We start from the raw sequence: 22820 nt of genomic DNA, 5'->3' as shown, positions 1-22820 counted from the left end.
TACTAATTCAGGAACCTTGCCCTGGATACTCCTGCAGTTTACCAATATTACGTTAACTTTTCCTGTTTTTGGTCTCTGAGGACGGACGTTCTTTATCAACGATGATAATGTCCTCTCTGGTAAGCCGTCAGGTATTTTATCGTTTCGCCCAAGGGGGGTCCCTCTAACCTAAAAAACCCCCGTGTGCACGCCACACGTACTCTGCTACCCTAGTAGCTGCTTCCGGTGTGTAGTGCACGCCTGACCTGTCTAGGGGGGCCCTACAGTTCTCCACCCAATAACGGAGGTCGATGAATTTGCAACCATTATAGTCGCAGAGTCGTCTGAGCCTCTGGTTTAGACCCTCCACACGGCTCCAAACCAGAGGACCGCGATCGACTCTGGGCACTATGCTGCAGATATTAAGCTCAGCTTGCACTCCACGTGCGATGCTGGTTGTCTTCACCAAATCAGCCAGCCGCCGGAAGGAACCAAGGATGGCCTCAGAACCCAAGCGGCAGGCGTCATTCGTTCCGACATGTGCTACTATCTGCAGCCGGTCACACCCAGTGCGTTCAATAGCTGCCGGAAGGGCCTCCTCCACATTACGGACGAGACCCCCCCGGCAAGCACACCGAGTGCACACTGGCATTCTTCCCCGACCTACTCGCTATTTTCCTGAGGGGCTCCATAACCCGCCTAACGTTGGAGCTCCCTATAACTAATAGGCCCGCCCTCTGTGACTGTCGGGACCTTGCCGGAGAATCGGCCACTGGCCCAACAGGCGAGGCATCCTGTGGTGGCTCGGAAACGATGTCATCACCACTAGGAAGCACCCCGTACCTGTTGGAAAGGGGTAAGGCAGCTGCCACGCGGTCAGATCCCACCTTCGCCTTTCGGCCAGGCATGCGCGAGCCCACCACTGTCCGCCATTCACCCTGGAGTGATGGCTGACCGGTAAGATGCTCACTGCCGGAAGACGCAGCGACATCAGGGGTTCCATGTGATTCCAAGGCCACCGAAGTAGGCATAGGTCTCACCACAGTTGCCCCAATGCCACTACGAGCCGACGCCTGCGCCTCGAGCTCGATGAGCCTAACAGACAAAGCCTCCACCTGCCCCCGAAGAGTGGCCAATTCTCCTTGCGTCCGCTCACAACAACCACAGTCCCTACACATGACTATGTTTACCCTACTCTATACGGTGACAAATTCCCAAGATAATCTTCTGATGAGCTACTCTGATAATCAAGAAAAACTCACTGAAATACGAGACGCGAAAACTACGCTAGGTTTTCCTAGAAAAACTATTTAAAAGCTAAGCGCAGCAAATAAGTACAAAAACGCTTTATACAAACAGTACTCGCTGCTGCTGGTGCTCTCGCTCTGGCTGTCACAAGACAACTGCTGATTCAAGTGACTAGTGGCTAACGGCCGCGAAACAAACAAAAGACGGTTTTAGGGCGCTTTCTGTTCTAAACGATCAAGAAAACACTAAGAAATCTAACACGAAAACTACGTAAAGTTTTATCAAGAACTGTTAGTTACTATGCAGAGCAGATAAACACAAATAGAATCCCTTCCTTAGTGGATGGTCGTAAACAAAATGCAAAATAAACGCTTTATACAAACAGTACTCGCTGCTGCTGGTGCTCTCGCTCTGGCTGTCACAAGACAACTGCTGATTCAAGTGACTAGTGGCTAACGGCCGCGAAACAAACAAAAGACGGTTTTAGGGCGCTTTCTGTTCTAAACGATCAAGAAAACACTAAGAAATCTAACACGAAAACTACGTAAAGTTTTATCAAGAACTGTTAGTTACTATGCAGAGCAGATAAACACAAATAGAATCCCTTCCTTAGTGGAAGGTCGTAAACAAAATGCAAAATAAACGCTTTATACAAACAGTACTCGCTGCTGCTGGTGCTCTCGCTCTGGCTGTCACAAGACAACTACTGATTCAAGTGACTAGTGGCTAACGGCCGCGAAACAAACAAAAGACGGTTTTAGGGCGCTTTCTGTTCTAAACGATCAAGAAAACACTAAGAAATCTAACACGAAAACTACGTAAAGTTTTATCAAGAACTGTTAGTTACTATGCAGAGCAGATAAACACAAATAGAATCCCTTCCTTAGTGGAAGGTCGTAAACAAAATGCAAAATAAACGCTTTATACAAACAGTACTCGCTGCTGCTGGTGCTCTCGCTCTGGCTGTCACAAGACAACTGCTGATTCAAGTGACTAGTGGCTAACGGCCGCGAAACAAACAAAAGACGGTTTTAGGGCGCTTTCTGTTCTAAACGATCAAGAAAACACTAAGAAATCTAACACGAAAACTACGTAAAGTTTTATCAAGAACTGTTAGTTACTATGCAGAGCAGATGAACACAAATAGAATCCCTTGCTTAGTGGAAGGTCGTAAACAAAATGCAAAATAAACGCTTTATACAAACAGTACTCGCTGCTGCTGGTGCTCTCGCTCTAGCTGTCACAAGACAACTGTCGATGAACGTTAAATGATTTCTCTGGATTTCCTAGTTACGCACGTACATTACAAATTCGATGTTGGTTGTTTTGTTTTCATCTCGCAATTTATTTTAGGCATCTTTTGCTAATGAAAGTAGTCGTGATTTATAAGGTATTGACTTCTCGCGCGGTTCGATATGGATGAGTCAGTTGTTTTTACTGCGAAAATTCTGCTTTAGAATATCAGTGAGCGTAAATCAACTATAAAATTTTTGCTATCATTGGGCGTCAATGATGAATTTTGCAAGTGCAGTGTCCGTGGAAATTATATGGTTTTGATGAAGGTTGCGTTATCACGAACTTCCGGCGAATACATGTGGAGGTGCAGAAAAAATAACATATGGAGATCCATGCGTAGGGGGAAGTGGTTCGAAAGATCGAGGCTGAATTTAGAAGTAATTGTCATGCTAACCTACTGTTTTTGCTATGAATAATCTTGCAAATCTGTCGTGCACGAAGCAAGGGTTTCGTGTGGCACTGTAGTCGGCTGGTTCTCGTTTTGTAGAGAAGTCTGTGGGGAATTTATGAAGTGTAGGGGGTGATTGGGGGAGCCAGGGGTTATGGTTGAAGTAGATGAGTCACATTTTGGAAAGAGAAAGGGGGCACGAGGTTGTTGGTCTTTGGGTTTTTGGAATAGTAGTTTCTGGAGTAGATTGTGCTGATGTTGTATTTAGGGTTGTACCAAATCGGACGAAGAAAGTATTGACATCTTTAATAGAATAATATATGGGAGAAGGTTATGTAATCATGACGGATGGGTTTGCTTCGTAAAAGAGGTTATCATCATTTGGTCGTGAATCACAATATCCAGTTTAAAGATTTTAAGATGGTAACACGTACTAATACTATCGGGGGGCTGTAAAATCTGTTGTCGCGCGGGGAAAGAGAAGGATTTCAGTGTTGCAAGGCCATTTAGATTATGAAAGTTGTCATCAAAATGTACAAGCTTCGTTTTGTTAGGTATTGGTGGGTCTGATATTTTTTTCTTGTTTCGTTGCGTTTTCCTGTGTTACTGTATGGTGCGAGTGCTACTTTTTTGGTTTCACTGGAGGGAGGTTTTTCTGTCGTTTTAACATTTTCTGGTTCAATTGTGGGTCGAGGGGTATTGCTGTGCCTTTGCCGGAGGGTTTATGTGATTGACTCGTGGTTTCATTTTTTTTATTATTTTAAAATTTTGCGTTTGATTGAGGGCGGGTGGTAGGGAAGAACTGATTTGGGTGGTACCTCTTTCGTGCCTGACATTTTGTGTTTCTTATTATTTTTTTCATTAGTTATTCTGGAATTTGCTTCTTCCCTTAAAGTTTGACCTTCTAACATTATTATTTCTTGTTATGTTCTTATTTCGTTCTTGTCAGCCTCGATCTTTGACGCATTTGGAAGTTCATATGCGGTAAGTTTCTTTTTATGTAGCCATTTTTATGTTTTTCTTTTCGATGTTCCTGCTACAGCTCTCATATTTAGGCTATCACTCCTGATGTATCGATTTTACTGAGTGTTACTTGGAGCTACTGTAGCTGGTGTCACTTTCGTGTAGTATAGTTATCCGTACAAGGTTTGATCATTTTTGCGTTTTATTTCTTTACGTGTGCTGTAATGTGTGTAAAGATTTTCGTTTTTTGAAACTCTAGTCCTATTCTGTAGTTCTCTAACAAGATCATTTTTAAGCACGTTTCTGATATGTTATAAGATTTTTGCGCAACAAACAGTAATATTGGAATCTGTAACTAGAAATGGCCTCCTACATAGGTTGCTTCTAATTACCAATTCCAGCTATTCGGCGGTTCATTATTTATATCGTTTTTGCAGTGTTGTTGTTGTAGTCTTCAGTCCTGACACTGGTTTGATGCAGCTCTCCATGCTACTCTATCCTGGGCAAGCTCCTTCATCTCCCAGTACCTACTGCAACCTACATCCTTCTGAATCTGCTTACTGTTTTCATCTCTTGGTCTTCCTCTACGATTTTTACCCTCCACACTGCCCTCCAATGCTAAATTTGTTATCTCTTGTTGCCTCAGAACATGTCCTACCAACCGATCCCTTCTTCTTGTCAAGTTGTGGCACAAACTTCTCTTCTCCCCAATCCTATTCAGTACCTCCCCATTAGTTATGTGATCTACCCATCTAATCTTCAGCATTCCTCTGTAGCACCACATTTCGAAAGCTTCAACTCTCTTCTCGTCTAAACTATTTATCGTCCATGTTTCACTTCCGTACATGGCCACACTCCATAGAAATACTTTCAGAAACGACTTCCTGACGCTTAAATCTATACTCGATGTGAACAAATTTCTCTTCTTCAGAAATGCTTTCCTTGCCATTGCCAGTCTACATTTTATATCCTCTCTACTTCGACCATCATCAGTTATTTTGCTCCCCAAATAGCAAAACTCCTTTACTGCTTTAAGTGTCTCATTTCCTAATCTAATTCCCTCAGCATCACTCGACTTAATTCGACTACATTCCATTATCCTTGTTTTGCTTTTGTTGATGTTCATCTTATATCCTGCATTCAAGACACTATCCATTCCGTTCAACTGCCCTTCCAAGTCCTTTACCGTCTCTGACAGAATTACAATGTCATCGGCGAACCTCAAAGTTTTTATTTCTTCTCCATGGATTTTAATACCTACTCCGAATTTTTCTTTTGTTTCCTTCACTGCTTGCTCAATATAGGGATTTAATAACGTCGGGGAGAGGCTACAACCCTGTATCTCTCCCTTCCCAACCGCTGCTTCCCTTTGATGTCCCTCGACTCTTATAACTGCCATCTGGTTTCTGTACAAATTGTAAATATCTTTTCGCTCCCTGTATTTTACCCCTGCCACCTTCAGAATTTGAAAAAGAGGATTCCAGTCAACATTGTCAAAAGCTTTCTCTAAGTCTACGAATGCTAGGAGCGTAGGTTTGCCTTTCTTTAATCTAGCTTCTAAGATAAGTCGTAGGGTCAGTATTGCCTCACGTGTTCCGATATTTCTACGGAATCCAAACTGATCTTCCCCAAGGTCGGCTCCTACTAGTTTTTCCATTCGTCTGTAAAGAATTCGCGTTAGTATTTTGCAGCCGTGACTTATTAAACTGATAGTTCGGTAATTTTCACATCTGTCAACACCTACTTTCTTTGGGATTGGAATTATTATATTCTTCTTGAAGTCTGAGGGTATTTCGCCTGTCTCACATATCTTGCTCACCAGATGGTAGAGTTTTGTCAGGACTGGCTCTCCAAAGGCTGTCAGTAGTTCTAATGGAATGTTGTCTACTCCCGGGGCCTTGTTTCGACTCAGGTACATGTGGAAAATATAATATAATATATGCACTGGTAATTGCTCTCGTGTTCTTATTTATTTCAGTCATCTTCAACTCATTTAAATGAAATTCGCACCTAAATAATAGTCGCGTTAAATGTAATATTTTATGGTATGCTACATTCGTTTGTTTACGAGTACGACCCGTTCCATTCATAGATCGTCCGTTGCAGCATCTTTGCCTCACGTATGACGTCATTGGTCAAAGCTGACGGGTAGTATCGGATCGGACACTAGAATTTATCCAGAAAAATGTTATTGTGTTTTCGACGTCATGTTCACCTCGCTTGTTGTGATGACCACGAAAGTCAGTAGACGGCTCATTCAGTCTTCGGTGTTGCGTGTGGCGTTAAAACGACGTCATTTTTGCAGGGAGTCTTGTGAGAGGAGCGTTACTCCTGGACTAGGCGCAGCGGTTACTGCATTATTATTGGAGAAGAGGTGTTACCGGGGTAACAGCGCCACGCCCAGGCATTGGTCGGACGGAGGATGGGTGCGCGAGTGGTGGTGGTGGTGGTTTTAGTGTGGGTGGCCGCGCGGACGCAGGGCAGCCGCATCGTGGGCGGCGAGGTGGCTGACATCAGGGACTTCCCTTTCCTCGCGTCGCTGCAGAGGCGCCAGACGGGGCACAGCTGCGTGGCCAACATCGTCACGTACAGCTGGCTGGTCACCGCGGCGCACTGCGTCTTCTCGGCAGTTCCCAGCTACCCGAGCGAATACACCGTCCTCGCCGGCGTCACCAACCTCACTTACGATGACAACATGAAGGTGTGTACCCCTACTCCACATCCTTGTACGAGGGACGTGTAATGAAACATGTTTTTTTTCTGAAAGCAAGTTGCTTCCATTCTGGTAATATCCAAGAATGATTGCCTATTGAAGTCGCGGGGTCCAAACGATGCATATCGAACGTGCGATCGTAAATCCATCATGCGACTCTGGTGGCGGGCATTGTGATCAGTTATTTGTGATGGTCATTTTTATCTGTTTCCCGTCTTTCCCTTAGTTGCTCTAAATTACATACCTCCGCGAATTATTTGTGAATTGCTACGGAATCCCAGACGATTTATGTGGTTAGTGAGTGGGATGTCTGGTGTTCTTGACGTTTCTTCGATGGATTCTCTCACATGGAAACATGTAATTCCATGTTTATCCAGCGTAGAAAATTGTTCGACTTTTTGTCGCAAATATGGAGTTCTACTGGACGAGGAAAGAAGGGACTGTGTAGACTGTGGCGGTGCGAAGTGTGTAAAACTTCGTAAGAACAGTTTCGATGCTGAAATACCGTTTACAATTTCATTGTGGACAGTGCGGGAAACTAACGAGTATCAGGAAGAATAAAGCTTTCGACTCTTCCAAATCATCCATCCATACCACGTAATGGACTTCCACAAGTTTCCAACACCGACGGCGAGTAAGGTAAGTCGTCACCTTTGTTGAAAGTATTTTTGTAACGCTGTTCTTTCGTCGTTGCTGTAGCGACCACCGTAAACATACTCATAACGCCCGCCACCAGAGTCGCATGATCGATTTACGACGACACGTTCGATATGTGTCGTTTGGACACCGCAACTTCGATAGGCAGTCATGCTTGGTAATTACCGCCTATCGAAGTCGTTGGGTCCAAATGATGCATATTGAACGTGCGATTGTAAATCGATCATGCAACTCTGGTGGCGGGCGTGGTGCGTATGTTTACATTGGTCACTACAGCTACGACGGGTCTAGTGAAGCAGGGGATACAAACCGTCGGCTTTGACCGATGACGTCAGAATTGGCCAGGGAGCATTTGTTACAAAGATGAAAGAGCTGAGAAGAATGTTCAGAAGCAAAGAAACGCAAGAGACAAAAACTATAGTTCACATATATAAGGGCCAGTAGTATTTTCACCTTCATGATATCGCATGTTTGTATCTTATTATTTCTCCGCAAAATACAATGGAAAAAATGAATGAAACATATTAGTAGCAAAGAATACATCACGTCACATGTATATCAGTTGTATCTCGAAACTCATTCGTACTGTATTGCTTGACTGCAGTACGGGATACAAGTTTAGCGTACGTCGATTTCTTCGTTTGCACTAGCTTTACTGTCTTGCTGTTCACTTGAACGATGTATCCTCTGCTTCAGTAAACGCTAAATGAAACACGGGATACAGGTTGTAGATGTGTTGTTTATTTCGTCTCCGCTATTACTGGCAGTCTATTATTACGTGCATATAAGTACTACTGATGACAGAAGGAGCTACGTACGTAATATTTGTATACCATACTTCTGTTGACCTCTACATATGTACACTGCTAACGAAAAGGTGGGAATAGACGTACGCTACATTTGCAACCTGTACCTCAGTTGAACTACACGAAGAGGCAATAAGACGACACATGTACTATTTGTATCCCGTACTTCACTATGGGGTAAATTTTTTTTGTCGCCTTGGACGCTAATATCCCATTCTTTACTTGAGATGTATAGCTATACGCGACATTTGTATCTTGCTCAATAATATTTTAACCAATACGGAGCTATCGCTTTTCGAACCACATTCGGTTATTTTAATGTACAATAATAGCGCTTATCTTTTATTATCTACGCCTCGAAGTGAAGACATTACTATCTATGACTAATGTATGACGTCATTGGTCAAAGCCAACGGGTTGTATCCCCTGCTTCACTAGACCCTTTCGAAAGAAGAGCGCTACAAAAATACTTGTAATTACAAAGGAGACGACTTACCTTACTGCCGGCAGCGGTGGTCTAGCGGTTCTAGGCGCTCAGTCCGGAACCGCGCAACTGCTACGGTCGCAGGTTCGAATCCTGCTTCGGGCATGGATGTGTGTGATGTCCTTAGGTTAGTTAGGTTTAAGTAGTTCTAAGTCCTAGGGGACTGATGACCACAGATGTTAAATCCCATAGTGCTCAGAGCCATTTGAACTTACCTTACTCGTCGTCGGTGTCGTCGTCATGTGAAAGTCCATGTGATCTGCACGCTACGGGAACAATTCCCTTTTTGCGGTAGCCTGGGTAAACTCTGCCAGTATCACGCAAGAATATGGGTAGCGTGTCACTTGGATTAACTTTTCCCTGCAAACGCAACTTGTGGAAATAGAGGTACTGAAACAAGTACAGTTCGTCTCCTTGTCCTGGTCGCCCTTCTCTTTTAATGGAAGACTTCACAGATTTCCATAGCAGCTCAATATTCTGAGTGTCTACACTGGGGTCATCGGAAGACATGAACTATACAGAGTGGTTGACGAACGTCACAGGATCCTTTAGTAATCGCGAAAGTGTTACGGAGATGATAGATAAACTCCAGTGGAACACTCAGCAAGAGAGACTCTCAGTAGCTCGACACGGGCTTTTGTTGAAGTTTCGAGAACATACCTTCACCCAGGAGTCAAGCAATATATTGCTCCCTCCTACGTATATCTCGCGAAGAGACCATGAGGATAAAATCAGAGAGATTAGAGCCCACACAGAGGCATACCGACAATCTTTCTTTCCACGAACAATACGAGACTGGAATAGAAGGAAGAACCGATAGAGGTACTCAAAGTACCCTCCACCACACACCGTCAGGTGTCTTGCGGAGTATGACTGTATATGTAGATGTAGAACTCGTGGTCGAATCCTTCTGCTTTGAGTGTCTTGTAGGACTGAAACTCGTAGTGACTTTACTACCAGGCAGTATGAAGTGCTTTATCAGAGCCGGCCGGAGTGGCCTTGCGGTTCTAGGCGCTACAGTCTGGAGCCGACCGACCGCTACGGTCGCAGGTTCGAATCCTGCCTCAGGCATGGATGTGTGTGATGTCCTTATGTTAGTTAGGTTTAATTAGTTCTAAGTTCTAGGCGACTGATAACCTCAGAAGTGAAGTCGCATAGTGCTCAGAGCCATTTGAACCAGTTTTTTGCTTTATCAGATCCACTAAAGTGACCTTATCTCTGGACAATACTGCGACAACGAAACACTTCCGGGACTCTGGTTCTATTCCACCGACTTCCCAAATATGATCGATTTCACTCTTTTAAGGTCGTCCTCTCTGCTTCTTCCTGCTTTCTGTGTGAGACTTGTCCACTTCAACAACTTTACTCGATCCACCAATAGGTACACTGTCGTTCGTCACTACCACACAACACATTTCTCTGCAAAACCTGAAATAGTCGCACACAGTAGTAGCAAAGAAGTTAGTTTCCGATGCTGTTACTTGCAATGTGCAGTCTCTAATCCAGCAGGATAGAAGAATTACGCTGGTCTGCATGGATAATTTGGAAGAGTCGAAATATGTATTCTTCCTGATACTCGCTCATTTTTCGCACTGTCCGCAATGAAATTGTAACTGCATTTCAGCATCGAAACTCTTCTTACAAAGCTTTACACACTTCCCACCACCACAGTCTATGCGGTTCCTTCTTTCCTCGTCCGGTGGTATTCCATATTTACAATAAAAAGTGAAACAATTTTCTACCTTGGGTAAGCGTGGAATTAGATTTTTCCATGTGAGAGAATCCGGCGAAGATACGTCAAGAACACCAGACATCTCACTCACTACCGACATACATCGTCTGGGTTTCCCTAGCGACTCACAAATAATTCGTGGAGGTATGTAACTTAGAGCAACTAAGGGAACGACGAAAAACAGCTAAAAATGACGATCACAAATAATTGATCATAACGTCCGCCACCAGTCGCATGATCGATTTACAATCGCACGTTCGATATGCATCGTTTGGATGGTTCAAATGGCTCTGAGCACTACGTGACTTAACATCTGGGGTCATCAGTCCCCTAGAACGTACAACTACTTAAACCTAACTAACCTAAGGACATCACACACATCCATGCCCGAGGCACGATTCGAACCTAAGGCCGTAGCAGTCTCGCGGTTCCGGACTGAGGCACCTAGAACCGCCCTGCCAACGCGGCCGGCCATCGTTTGGACCCCGCGACTTCGATAGGAAATCATTCTTGGAAATTACCTCCATTCTGGATTCCAATACACCATATTATTCCCCACTCGTTTGGCTGCAAAATCCTATTTTTCAACATAATCTCCGGTCAAAGCGACTGCTTCACGCCATCTACTTGGGAGAGCCTGTATGCCCCCATCGATGTCGGAGCCAACGCCTTATTGCATTAATAACTTCCCCACTGTCAACATACTGCTTCCCTCAGAACGTATCCTTTATTGACCCAAACAGATGGAAGGTGCGAGATCTGGGCTGAAGGATTGTCCAGGAAGAACAGTCCAGCGAACTTTTGTGAACTCCTCTCGGGAGTTGAGGGCTTGCACTGTTATGGAGAAGGAGAAGTTCGTCCCATTTTTGAGGAGACGAACACATTGAAGTCGCTTCTTCAGTGTCCTGAGGGTAGCACGATTCACTTCAGAATTGATCGTTGTATGATGAGGAAAGACACAAATAGAGTAACGGATGTGCTAGAAGACCGTCGCCTTGACTTTACCGGCTCAGGGGAGAGGAGAGGTAGAGTGGCGCAACTCAGTGGACTGCTGTTTTCTTTCCAGTTCGAAGTGATGAACCCATATTTCATCACCTCTGACGAGTTCCGACAATAAATTGTCATGATCAGTCTCGTAATGTGCAAGGAAATCCTCACAAACGGTCCTTTGTTGCACTTTATGGTCTTCTATTAGACGGCGAGGAACCTAGCGTGCGAAAAACTTTGAGTACCCCGACTGGAGGACGAGTGTGTCAGCACCACTTACAGAGACGTCCTGATGTACAGCGACGTGTTTGATTCTGATCCGTCGATCACCTCAAATGAAAGCGTCCGCACGTTCCAACATCAGGAGTCACATCTGTGTACGGAAGGCACACAGACACGTTTGCACGACCTTGTTACGATGTTTTCAGACGCCTCGCCCAACGACTCACCGCGCTTTTGTTCACTGCCAGGACTCCGTAGACAGACTTCAACATCTACGATACTCTTCTTTTCCGCCATAAGAAACGCAATGACAGGTCTCTGCTTGGAACGCACCTCCGCTACAGACGCCATTTTGAAGGCTACGTATTGCACAACCATCTCTCGGACCTTCATGAAACTATAGCGGCTGAAGCAATACATTGCCTTTCTTATTTAACACCAGTCGTACGTGCTCTGCAGCCAACTTGTAGATTACACCCATCTGCCGTGACGTCGTGAATTTACAATGTGAAGGATCTAAGCAGCCTGCTATTAAATGTAATCCGTGGTTGTCTTGATAACTGATGTAAATTATGGTGTCTGTAAACTATGCTCTTTATTCCAAATACGATATTGTCGTTAACGAGAGTGTGGTTAGGATTGAATCAAAAGCGCAGCTTAAGTTATTGTTAGAGAAACTAGTAGAGATTATATTGATATTCTAAGGTGAATGAAAATTATGCACCACGAAGGAATTATCCGGATGTGACAGAAATCGAAAGATCTGATGTGTATGTACTGGCAGACAAGTTATTATGAGCCTGGGCGTGGCTCTGTTGCCGTGGTAACACCTCTACTCCAACAATAATGCAGTAACCGCTGCGCCTAGTCCAGGATTAACGCTCCTCTCACAAGACTCCCTGCAAACGTGACGTCGTTTTAACGCCACACGCAACATAGAAGACTTGAATGAGCCGTCTACTGACTTAATCAAGAGAAAAAGTTTCACAAACTGCACAAGTCAATAACGCTTCGGTTCTCATCTGGCCCTTATGCAAGCAATTATTCGGCTTGCCGTTGATGACAGAGCTGTTAGATGTCCCCTTGATGGATATCGTGCCAAATTCTGTCCAATTGGAGCTTCAGATCGTCAAAATACCGAGCAGCCTGTAGGGCCCTGCCCGTAGTGCTTAAAACCCACTCAGTTGGAGAGAGATCCGGCGACCTTACTGACCAACACAGGGTTTGACAAGAGCGAAGACAAGCAGAACAAACTCTCGCTGTGCGCGGGCCGCCGTTATCTTGCTGAAATGTAAGTCGTGCAAGGGCTGCTACGTAGGACAACCGTACGGGGCAGAGAATATCGTCGATGTTCCCCTGTACTGTAAGGGAGCAACGGATGACAACCAGAGTGGTCCTCATATGAAAAGAAATGGCACCCCAGAGTATCAATTCTGGTTGACGGACCTTATGGCGGCCGACTGTCAGTTTCGTAACCCATCGCTGCCTGGAGCGTCTCCAGACACGTCTTTGCTAGTCATCGGGGCTCACTTCAAAGCGGGACCCATCACTCCAGTCAATGAGATTCCAGGCCGAAGGTGCCCTGCAAACGGGGTTGTCGGTGTACAGAGGTCGCATCAAAAAGGACCACAATCGGAGCATCAGGCATCACAAAAGACAGGAAAAATATGACAACAAATAGGACATGTGTGTACCACGTCTAACTGTGGTTCAGCGGTATCGAGGGATAAATTGTGTTCTGGGAATGTAACATGGTGCAGAGGGCGGGAGTAGAGGATTAAAGCGCGATGTAAGGTAGAACGCTGGACTGTGGTCCTGCAGTCCCCTCTTTGATAATTCTGGAAAGTGAAGAGCGATTATGTGATTCTCCACTCTATCTACCCCACTGCGTCACAGGAAGGGACTGCAGACTGTTTCACAACGTTACACGATCCCTTCGCACCGCCCCTTACGAATCACGAAGGGGTGGGGGCGAGGGTGGGGGCTGGGGGTTTGGAGAGCTCATCGACGAGGTTATAAGAGATTCCCACTGTCACGCAGCTTTCCATCGTCGCGCTGTGCAGTGGTCTGTGATTATTAAGTGGTTCTCAGAAAATGGACTCTCCCTTAATTTTGAAAAAACTCACTATATCCAGTTCTGTACACCGAATAGAGTCATACCGATAATTGATGTAGCATATGAACAGGGCCTACAGGAAAATTAAAGAGACCTTTGGGGAAAAGAGAGCCACTTGTATGAATATCAGGAGCTCAGGTGGAAACCCAGTTCTAAGCAAAGAAGGGAAAGCAGAAAGGTGGAAGGAGTACATAGAGGGTCTATACAAGGGAGATGTACTTGAGGACAATATTATGGAAATGGAAGAGGAGGTAGACGAAGATCAAATGGGAGATATGATACCGCGTGAAGAGTTTGACAGAGCACTGAAAGACCTGAGTCGAAACAAGGCCCCGGGAGTAGACAACATTCCATTGGAACTACTGACGGCCTTGGGAGAGCCAGTCCTGACAAAAATCTACCATCTGGTGAGCAAGATGTATCAGACAGGCGAAATTCCCTCAGACTTCAAGAAGAATATAACAATTCCAATTCCAAAGAAAGCAGGTGTTGACAGATGTGAAAATTACCGAACTATCAGTTTAATAAGTCACAGCTGCAAAATACTAACGCGAATTCTTTACAGACGAATGGAAAAACTGGTAGAAGCCGACCTCGGCGAAGATCAGTTTGGATTCCGTAGAAATGTTGGAACACGTGAGGCAAAACTGACCCAACGACTTATCTTAGAAGCTAGATTAAAGAAAGGCAAACCTACGTTTCTAGCATTTGTAGACTTAGAGAAAGCTATTGACAATGTTGACTGGAATACTCTCTTTCAAATTCTAAAGGTGGCAGGGGTAAAATACAGGGAGCGAAAGCCTATTTACAATTTGTACAGAAACCAGATGGCAGTTATAAGAGTCGAGGGGCATGAAAGGGAAGCAGCGGTTGGGAAGGGAGAGAGACAGGATTGTAGCCTGTCCCCGATGTTATTCAATCCCTATATTGAGCAAGCAGTAAAGGAAACAAAAGAAAAATTCGGAGTAGGCATTAAAGTCCATGGAGAAGAAATAAAAACGTTGAGGTTCACCGATGACATTGTAATTCTGTCAGAGACAGCAAAGGACTTGGAAGAGCAGTTGAACGGAATGGACAGTGTCTTGAAAGGAGGATATAAGATGAACATCAACAAAAGCAAAACAAGGATAATGGAATGTAGTCGAATTAAGTCGGGTGATGCTGAGGGAATTAGATTAGGAAATGAGACTCTTAAAGTAGTAAAGGAGTTTTGCTATTTGGGGAGCAAAATAACTGATGATGGTCGAAGTAGAGAGGATATAAAATGTAGACTGGCAATGGCAAGGAAAGCGTTCCTGATGAAGAGAAATTTGTTAACATCGAGTATAGATTTAAGTGTCAGGAAGTCGTTTCCGAAAGTATTTGTATGGAGTGTAGCCATGTATGTAAGTGAAACATGGTCGATAAATGGTTTAGACAAGATGAGAATAGAAGGTTTCGAAATGTGGTGCTACAGAAGAATGCTGAAGATTAGATGGGTAGATCACATAACTAATGAGGAGGTATTGAATAGAATTGGGGAGAAGAGAAGTTCGTGGCACAACTTGACAAGAAGAAGGAACCGGTTGGTAGGATACGTTCTGAGGCATCAGGGGATCACAAATTTAGCATTGGTGGGCAACGTGGAGGGTAAAAATCGTAGAGGGAGACCAAGATATGAATACACTAAGCAGATTCAGAAGGATGTAGGTTGCAGTAAGTACTGGGAGATGAAGAAGCTTGCACAGGATAGAGTAGCATGGAGAGCTGCATCAAACCAGTCGCAGGATTGAAAACAACAACAACAGCAACATGAACAGGGCTCAGTTAACAGGGGAGATTTCTCCAAATTTTTGGGTGTTCACATTGATCACAACTTGAACTGGAAGAAGCATGTTACTGAGCTTCTCAAACAACTAAGTTCAGCTTCTTTCGCTCTTCGTATAATCGCTAGTCTTGGTAACAAACAGATCAGCCTTCTAACGTACTTTGCATATTTCCACTCAATAATGTCTTATGGAATAGTTTTCTGGGGTAACTCACCACTTACACATAAAATATTGATTGCACAAAAGAGAGCAGTGAGAATAATTGGTGTTCACCCAAGGACGTCATGTAGGCACATTTTCAAGGAGTTAGGTATTTTAACTTCACCATCAGAGCACATATATTCACTAATGGAATTCGTTACAAATAATCCATCTCATTTCGCGAAGAACAGTGATGTTCATACGCACAACACTAGAGGGAAAAATGACCTTTCCTACCCGTTATTGAAGCTGTCAGTTACTCAAAAAGGAGTACATTGTTCAGCAACAAAAATCTTTGATCATTTGCCCAACAACATAAAGTGTCTGGCAGATAGTAGATCAAGTTTTAAATCTAGCTTAAAATTATTTCTTTTGAACAACTCCTTCTACTCAATGGAAGAGCTTTTGTTTCAGGAATGGTAAAAAAAATGTACCTCTTTATGTAGTTGCATGTGTAGAACTAAAAATTTCAGTAATATTAATATTAGCACTATTCATGTGTGTATATATATCCTGTAATCTGACTTGTTCCACATCATATCGATAAAATAATCGGGAAAATGATCTACGGAACATGACATAACTAAAACTGAAACTAAAACTAAAAAAAACTTGTACACAGAGCTTACCATAATAGATGACTGACGGATGCATGAGGGTAAGCCAACGGCCCCGTTTTCTATAACATATACCGTAGCTCTGTCGCGGCTTGCAGTGGTCCCAAAAGAATAACCAGAGCTTAATGTGACAATGAAATAACGGACGAAGGAAATTACTCCAAGAAGTCCATTTCCATTGACGTGCAACGTTCCAGCTTGTTTGTTTTGTTTTTGCTTTAGGGCGTATAATACAACTAGGGTCATACACGCCCAAGTCAAAACTATAGAACACGAAGACAGCAAGGAGTTAAAAAACGACTATACGTCAGTCTCAGTGAACATAATAGAAGACAGCTAAAAACAGGTACTTGGAAAAAGGGCTAAAGAAAGACACCACACAGAAACGGAGGTACAAAACTAAAAATTAAATGGCTTTCGCCATATTGCTTTGCGGGTAAAAAGAAGAACGCGGTCGACAGGCCGCGCGTCATTTGCTAAAACGTCCGATAACTCAGACGGTAAACCCAAGCGAAAACGTAAATGGTTAAAAATGGACAGTCCGTCAGGAAGTGACGGACAGTTAAGACTTGGGCGCAATGTGTACAAAGTGTAGGGGTAGCGCCACTTATCAAATGACGATGGCTAAAAAGGCAGTGACCAATACGCTGCCACACTTAAAATGACCTCCTCCCGGCGGGAGGGCCGAGAGGAGATAACCAAGCCACTGGCAGAGGCTTAATAAGCCGGAGCTTATTTCCATGAAGCGATGACCACTGGCGATGCCAAAGGGACACCACATCCTGACAGACGGCAACGCAGAGATCATAGGGGGGAATGTAGGAACTCGCGGGCTGAGGTACGAGGACTGCAGCCTTGGCAGCAGCGTCAGCAGCCTCGTTTCCTGGCAGACCGACATAACCAGGAACCCACAGAAACTTCACACTGGCTCCACCAAGAGAGAGCAAGTGACCGTTTTCCTGGACCCGCTGCACTAAGGGATGGGCGGTGTACAGCGCACATAGACTTTGAAGGGCGCTGAGAGAGTCGGAGCAGAGGACACAATCGAAAAGGCTGTGTCGCCGGATGTACTCCGTGGTCTGATACAGGACGAAGAGCTCGGCTGTAAATACCGAGTGTGCCGGAAGCCGATATCGAAAGAGACGGGTGGCAATTAAGAAGGCAAACCCGACCCCACGGTCTTTCCGAGAGCCAACACTGTATACGGAGGTACTACCACGAAGTTCCATGTGAAGTTCGTGAAACTGAAGGCGATAGACCGAGGCTGGAGTAGTGTCCGTAGGAAACGAATGAAGGCCAAGGTTAACATGGGCCGCTTCACGAAGCCAAGTTGGTGAAGAATTCGCACCCACCGTGAAAGATGCATATAGTGTGAAGTTAAGCCGCTGTAACAAGTGCCGAAAGCGGACTTCAGGAGGTAACAGAGAAGAGGGACGCGCCCCATACTGACGATCAAAGGAATCATCTAAGAAGGAGGCATAGGATGGGTGGCCACGCATGACGGACAAACAGAATGTATACCTGCTGAGTCGCGGCAGTGGGGCAATGGTGGTTCAGCAGCTTCAGCATACAGAGTCTCAACTAGGCTCGTGTAAAAGGCGCCTGTGGCCAGACGGATGCCATGATGGTGGATAGTGTTGAGACACTTAAGATGGATGGACGTGTAGACGCATAAACAAAGCACCCATAGTCGAGTTTCGAACGGAGTAGGGACCGGTACAAACGGAGGAATGTGGTTCGATCGGCACTCCAGGAAGTACCATTGAGGACACGTAGGACATTGAGGGACCGCGTACTGCGGGCTGCCAGGTAAGACACATGGGAGGACCAATATAGTTTCCTATCGAGCATGAGCTCCAGGAATTTTGTGGTTTCAACAAACGGAAGGGCAACAGGCCCAAGATGTAAAGATGGTGGGAGGAATCAATTGCGCAGCCAGAAATTCATGCAGGGGGTTTTGTCCGTGGAAAAGTGAAAGCCATTGTCGGTGCTCCAGGAGTAAAGACGATCAAGACATCGCTGAAGACGCCGCTCAGTGAGTCACGCCTGTGGAGAACTGCAATAAATGGCAAAATCGTCAACAAAAAGGGAGCTGGAGATGCCGGCGGGAGACAGGGCATTACAGGGTTAATGGCGATAGCAAGGAGGACAACGCTCAGGCAGAACCCTGAGGCACACCGTTTTCCTGAACAAACGTGTCCGACAAGGCAGAATCAACACGCACCTTGAAAACTCGGTCTTTGAAAAATACCCGAAGGGAGTGGCGCAGGCGGCCACGGAAGCACACCACGTGTAAAGAGTGCGAAGGATACCAGTCCTCCAGCAGGTATCGTAAGCCTTCTCCAAATCGAAAAACACGGCCACATTTTGCATTCGGCAGTAAATTACGAGACTCGAGCCGTCATACCAGCCGGGCATGAATCATACGTTTCATCGCCTAGCGTTCCAGTGTCGCGCTGTTTAGTGGTTGTTGAAGAATACGTTGAGATTATAGTGAGACAGAACTGACGGTAATGACATGTCTCCAGCTGGGACGTCTCAAATCCGACAAACTTGTACCTAGTGAAGAGCTACCTTGTCACCGGAGGTGCTCATAGTTGGGCACGATCCCTGGAACACTTGCAGCTTAGCGAGTGCTTCGGACATAACAAGCATTACCTTCTCTCTTTCGTGCTGATGCACCATTATTATTATATCTATAGTCATCACCCGTCTGTTTCAGGCTACACACTGACCACTGTTGACTGGGTTGTAATATACATGTCACTTGTATCTTTTGATTTATTTGTATAACAATAATCTGTTTGACTGAAGCAAGTTCATTAGTCTTTTGACAAAGGATGTTCGACGTTCACATTAATTTTTCTACATGAAGTTGCATAATGCCTACAACAGTTATATAAAATGCCGCCATTTATCCACATAAGACAACTTCTTTTCCAAGTAGGCAGACAAAGCACGAATTTCATCGTTCTTTTTTCCTACGATAACAAGCAGCGAAAGACTTCCCATCGGTTCTTTATAGCCAGGTATGGTACCGAATGTAATAACGTCTGTCAAAAATGTAATAACGTCTGTTAAAAATTGCACGTACATTGAGGCGACAAACGTCATGGATGATCCCTTAATACGATATGATTCAACAGGCTGAAGTATAAGGCGCAATTATGCATTACTTTATGTTCAGCAAGCGCAACGCGGTTGGCCGAACCTGTTCGTGGTGCACCCCCTGGTCCGCGTCGGCGGCACGTATGACTACGACCTGGCGATGATCCGGCTGCAGTCTCCACTGAGGGAGGGCCCCCGCGTCCACACCGTGCCGCTGCCGCACGACGTCATGTCCTTGAAGATCCTGCACGCTGAAAACTGCACCGTGGCTGGCTGGGGCAACACCGAGAAGGTTGAGGCGCGCCGGTCAGTCCACACTCCTGCGTTAAATCGCATCCGATACCTATTTTGTTGCTTGATGTAAATGTATTGGTTATTTGAAATGCATTACTGTCTTGTTTCATGTGGTACCAGTTGTCACCAATATCATAAACGGGCGGGATATGGAACTCCAAAAGCAACAGAAATGATTGCAAAAGACAGTCAATACCTCCTGCATACAGTTCCTTGACTGTAATTTATATACACTTCCTGGCAGACATAATGCATGACTAATTTTTAACCGCTAGTAAAGTGAGATTTTGCTTGTACACTGTGGTGAAAAAAGTCATGTAAAGCACTCCGTCTTCAGGAAACAAGTGGCCCATCGGGACCATCCGACCGTCGTGTCATCCTCAGTTGAGGATGCGTCTAGGAGGGGCGCGTGGTCAGCATACCGCTCTCCCGGTCGTTATGATGGTTTTCTTTGATCGGAGCCGCTACGATTCGGTCGAGTAGCTCCTCAATTGGCATCACGAAGCTGAGTGCAACCCGAAAAATAGCAACAGCGCATGGCCGCCCAGATGGTCACCCTTCCAAGTGCCAGCCACGGCCGACAGCGCTTAACTTCGGTAATCTGGCGGGAACCGGTGTATCCACAGCGGCAAGGCCGTTGCCGAGAAAGTCATGTGATCCTCTTAATATCGTGATGGACCTGCTTTTTCCCGGCGTAAATCAGCAACTCCACATGGCATGGGCTGAACATATCGTTGGAAGTCTCCTGTAGAAATAACGAGCCATATTACCTCTATAGCCGTCCATAACTGCGAAAGTGTTGCCGGTGCAGGAGTTTGTCCGCGAACTGCCGGCCGAAGTGGCCGTGCGGTTAAAGGCGCTGCAGTATGGAACCGCAAGACCGCTACGGTCGCAGGTTCGAATCCTGCCTCGGTCATGGATGTTTGTGATGTCCTTAGGTTTAACTAGTTCTAAGTTACCGATTGATAAAATATTTTAATATTTTCTTAATGGTTGGAAAATGGTAGGTGCTCACATTTTCTTCTGAAAAACGGTTTTTACGCATTAATTTATCTAAATCTACCAGTAAAACAGATTTCAGACGGTTTGTTTGATTTTGTTTAATTTTTTTATTTTTTATATGGTTTCCCAAGTATGCGCTACGCTACAGGCGTCTAGAAAATGTGTTTTTGGTACCTTAAATCTAACATTCAGCTAGATTCCAAAAATCACACGTATTGCTATGATAAAGTTCGGTAAAATTTGTTGACTTTTTGAAAATGGGGTCAGATCACCAGAGATGCGAAAAAAATTCTGAAACGTTTATCTTCTGGTTTAAGATAACTGAATCTGACGCTCTTATACTGTTTTGACGTATATATGTAAGCCAGAATTTTTGGTCGTGGGCTGTCGTAATACAACTGTTGAATAGTGGTGCATCCTGTACGCGCATCTCCTTGAAGCATAAAATGCGTAAAGATGGAAAAAACAGGTAGCGCTGGGCGCTGTTAATCGCTGATTTCAGTTTCGTGTTGGACACTTTATTTGCTACTAATTTTCGTTCGAAGACCTACATCATTTCAGTTAAAGGTTCATCAAGTATACGTTAATTAACACACACATAATTGTCATTTTTATGAAAAACGCACGTGTTCTTATTTCTAATTAGATATCACCATCAATAATCCAGCCATTGCTGCAAACATAAATTCATCATTACTGATCTTTTATAAAAGGTAGCGAACTCGGCAATGTTTCGCAGGTGTGAAATATACACTATGTGATCAAAAGAATCTGGACACCCCAAAAAGCATACGTTTTTCATATTAGGTGCATTGTGCTGCCACCTGCTGCCAGGTACTCCATATCAGCGACCACAGTAGTCATTAGACTTCGAAAAAGAGCAGAATGGGGCGCTCCGCGGAACTCATGGACTTCGAACGAGGTCAGGTAATTGCGTGTAACTTGCGTCGTACGTCTTCAAACGAGATTTCCACACTCCTAAACGTCCGTAGGTCCACTGTTTCGGATGCGATAGTGAACTGGAAACATGAAGGGACACCTACAGCACAAAAGCTCATAAGCCGGCCTTGTCTGTTGACTGACGGAGACCGCCGACAGTTGAAGAGGGTCATAATGTGTGATAGGCAGACATCTATCCAGACCATCACAGAGGATTTCCAAATTGCATCAGGATGCACTGCAAGTACTATGACAGTTCGGCGGATTTCATGGTCGAGCGACTGCTCATAAGCCACATATCACGCCGGTAACTGCCAAACGATGCCTCGCTCGGTGTAAGGAGCATAAACATTGTACGATTGAAAGAGGAAAAACGTTGTGTGGAGAGACGAATCACGGTACACAATGTGGCGATCCGAAGGCGGGGTGTGGGTATGGCGAATGCCTGGTGAACGTCATCTGCCAGCGCGTGTAGTCCCAACAGTAAAATTCGGAGGCGGTGGTGTTATGGTGTGGTCGTGCTTTTCGTGGAGGGAGCTTGTACCCCTTGTTGTTTTGCGCGGCACTATCACCTCACAGGCCCAGATTGATGTTTTAAGCACCTTCTTGCTTCCCACCGTTGAAGAGCAATTCGGGCGAGTGCATCTTTCAACACGACCGAGCACCTGTTCATAATGCACGACCTGTGGCGGAGTGGTTACACGACAATATCATCACTGTAATGGAGTGACCTGAACAGAGTCCTGACCTGAATCCTAAAGATCACCTTTGGGATGTTTTGGAACTCCGACTTCGTGCCAGGACTCGATGCCTCTCCTCGGCACAGTACTCCATGAAGAATGTGCTCCCATTGCCCCAGACACCTCCCAGCACCTGATTCAACGTATGCCTGCGAGAGTAGAAGTTGTTATTAAGGCTAAGGGTGGGGCAACACAATATAGAATTCCAGCATTACCGATGGAGGGTGCCACGAACTTGTAAGTCATTTTCAACAAGGTGTCCGGATACCCCCCCGCTGTGCCCATCTTCTCATCCTCTCTCTCTTTCCATACATTTATTCTCCCCCCCCCCCCCCCGCCATATCTCTGTGCATAACTTTTCCCCCCTCTTTTGTCCATCTCCTCCTCCTCCCACTCTATGTCTAAATGTTCAGTAGCTCCGTTTATCTCCTCCTCCTCCCATGTCTTTGTGCATAACTTTCTCCGTCTTTCTCTCTGTCAATGTCTTCCTTCCCCCTTCTTTATGCTCGTTTCCGTTTAA

The 22820-nt window shown here is 45.0% G+C and overlaps 1 protein-coding gene and 1 pseudogene across 1 annotated transcript in view; one reads left to right on the top strand and one right to left on the bottom strand.

Annotated features, from left to right (window-relative positions):
- The first annotated feature begins 6296 nt into the window (after positions 1-6296).
- The window catches only part of LOC124545601 (transmembrane protease serine 9-like), a 42807-nt gene continuing 26283 nt past the window's right edge, over positions 6297-22820 (top strand). The window contains exons 1-2 of the mRNA XM_047124549.1: positions 6297-6575; positions 19405-19631. Of these exons, the coding sequence (XP_046980505.1) occupies positions 6297-6575; positions 19405-19631 (506 nt within the window). The remainder of the gene's footprint in view (positions 6576-19404; positions 19632-22820) is intronic.
- On the bottom strand, positions 20144-20261 carry LOC124546130 (annotated as a pseudogene).

The sequence above is a fragment of the Schistocerca americana genome, chromosome 8, assembly GCF_021461395.2.
Source record: "Schistocerca americana isolate TAMUIC-IGC-003095 chromosome 8, iqSchAmer2.1, whole genome shotgun sequence".
NCBI lineage: Eukaryota > Metazoa > Arthropoda > Insecta > Orthoptera > Acrididae > Schistocerca > Schistocerca americana.
Note: the sequence above shows the minus strand (reverse complement) of the source record. Positions and strands in the feature narration are given on the sequence as shown.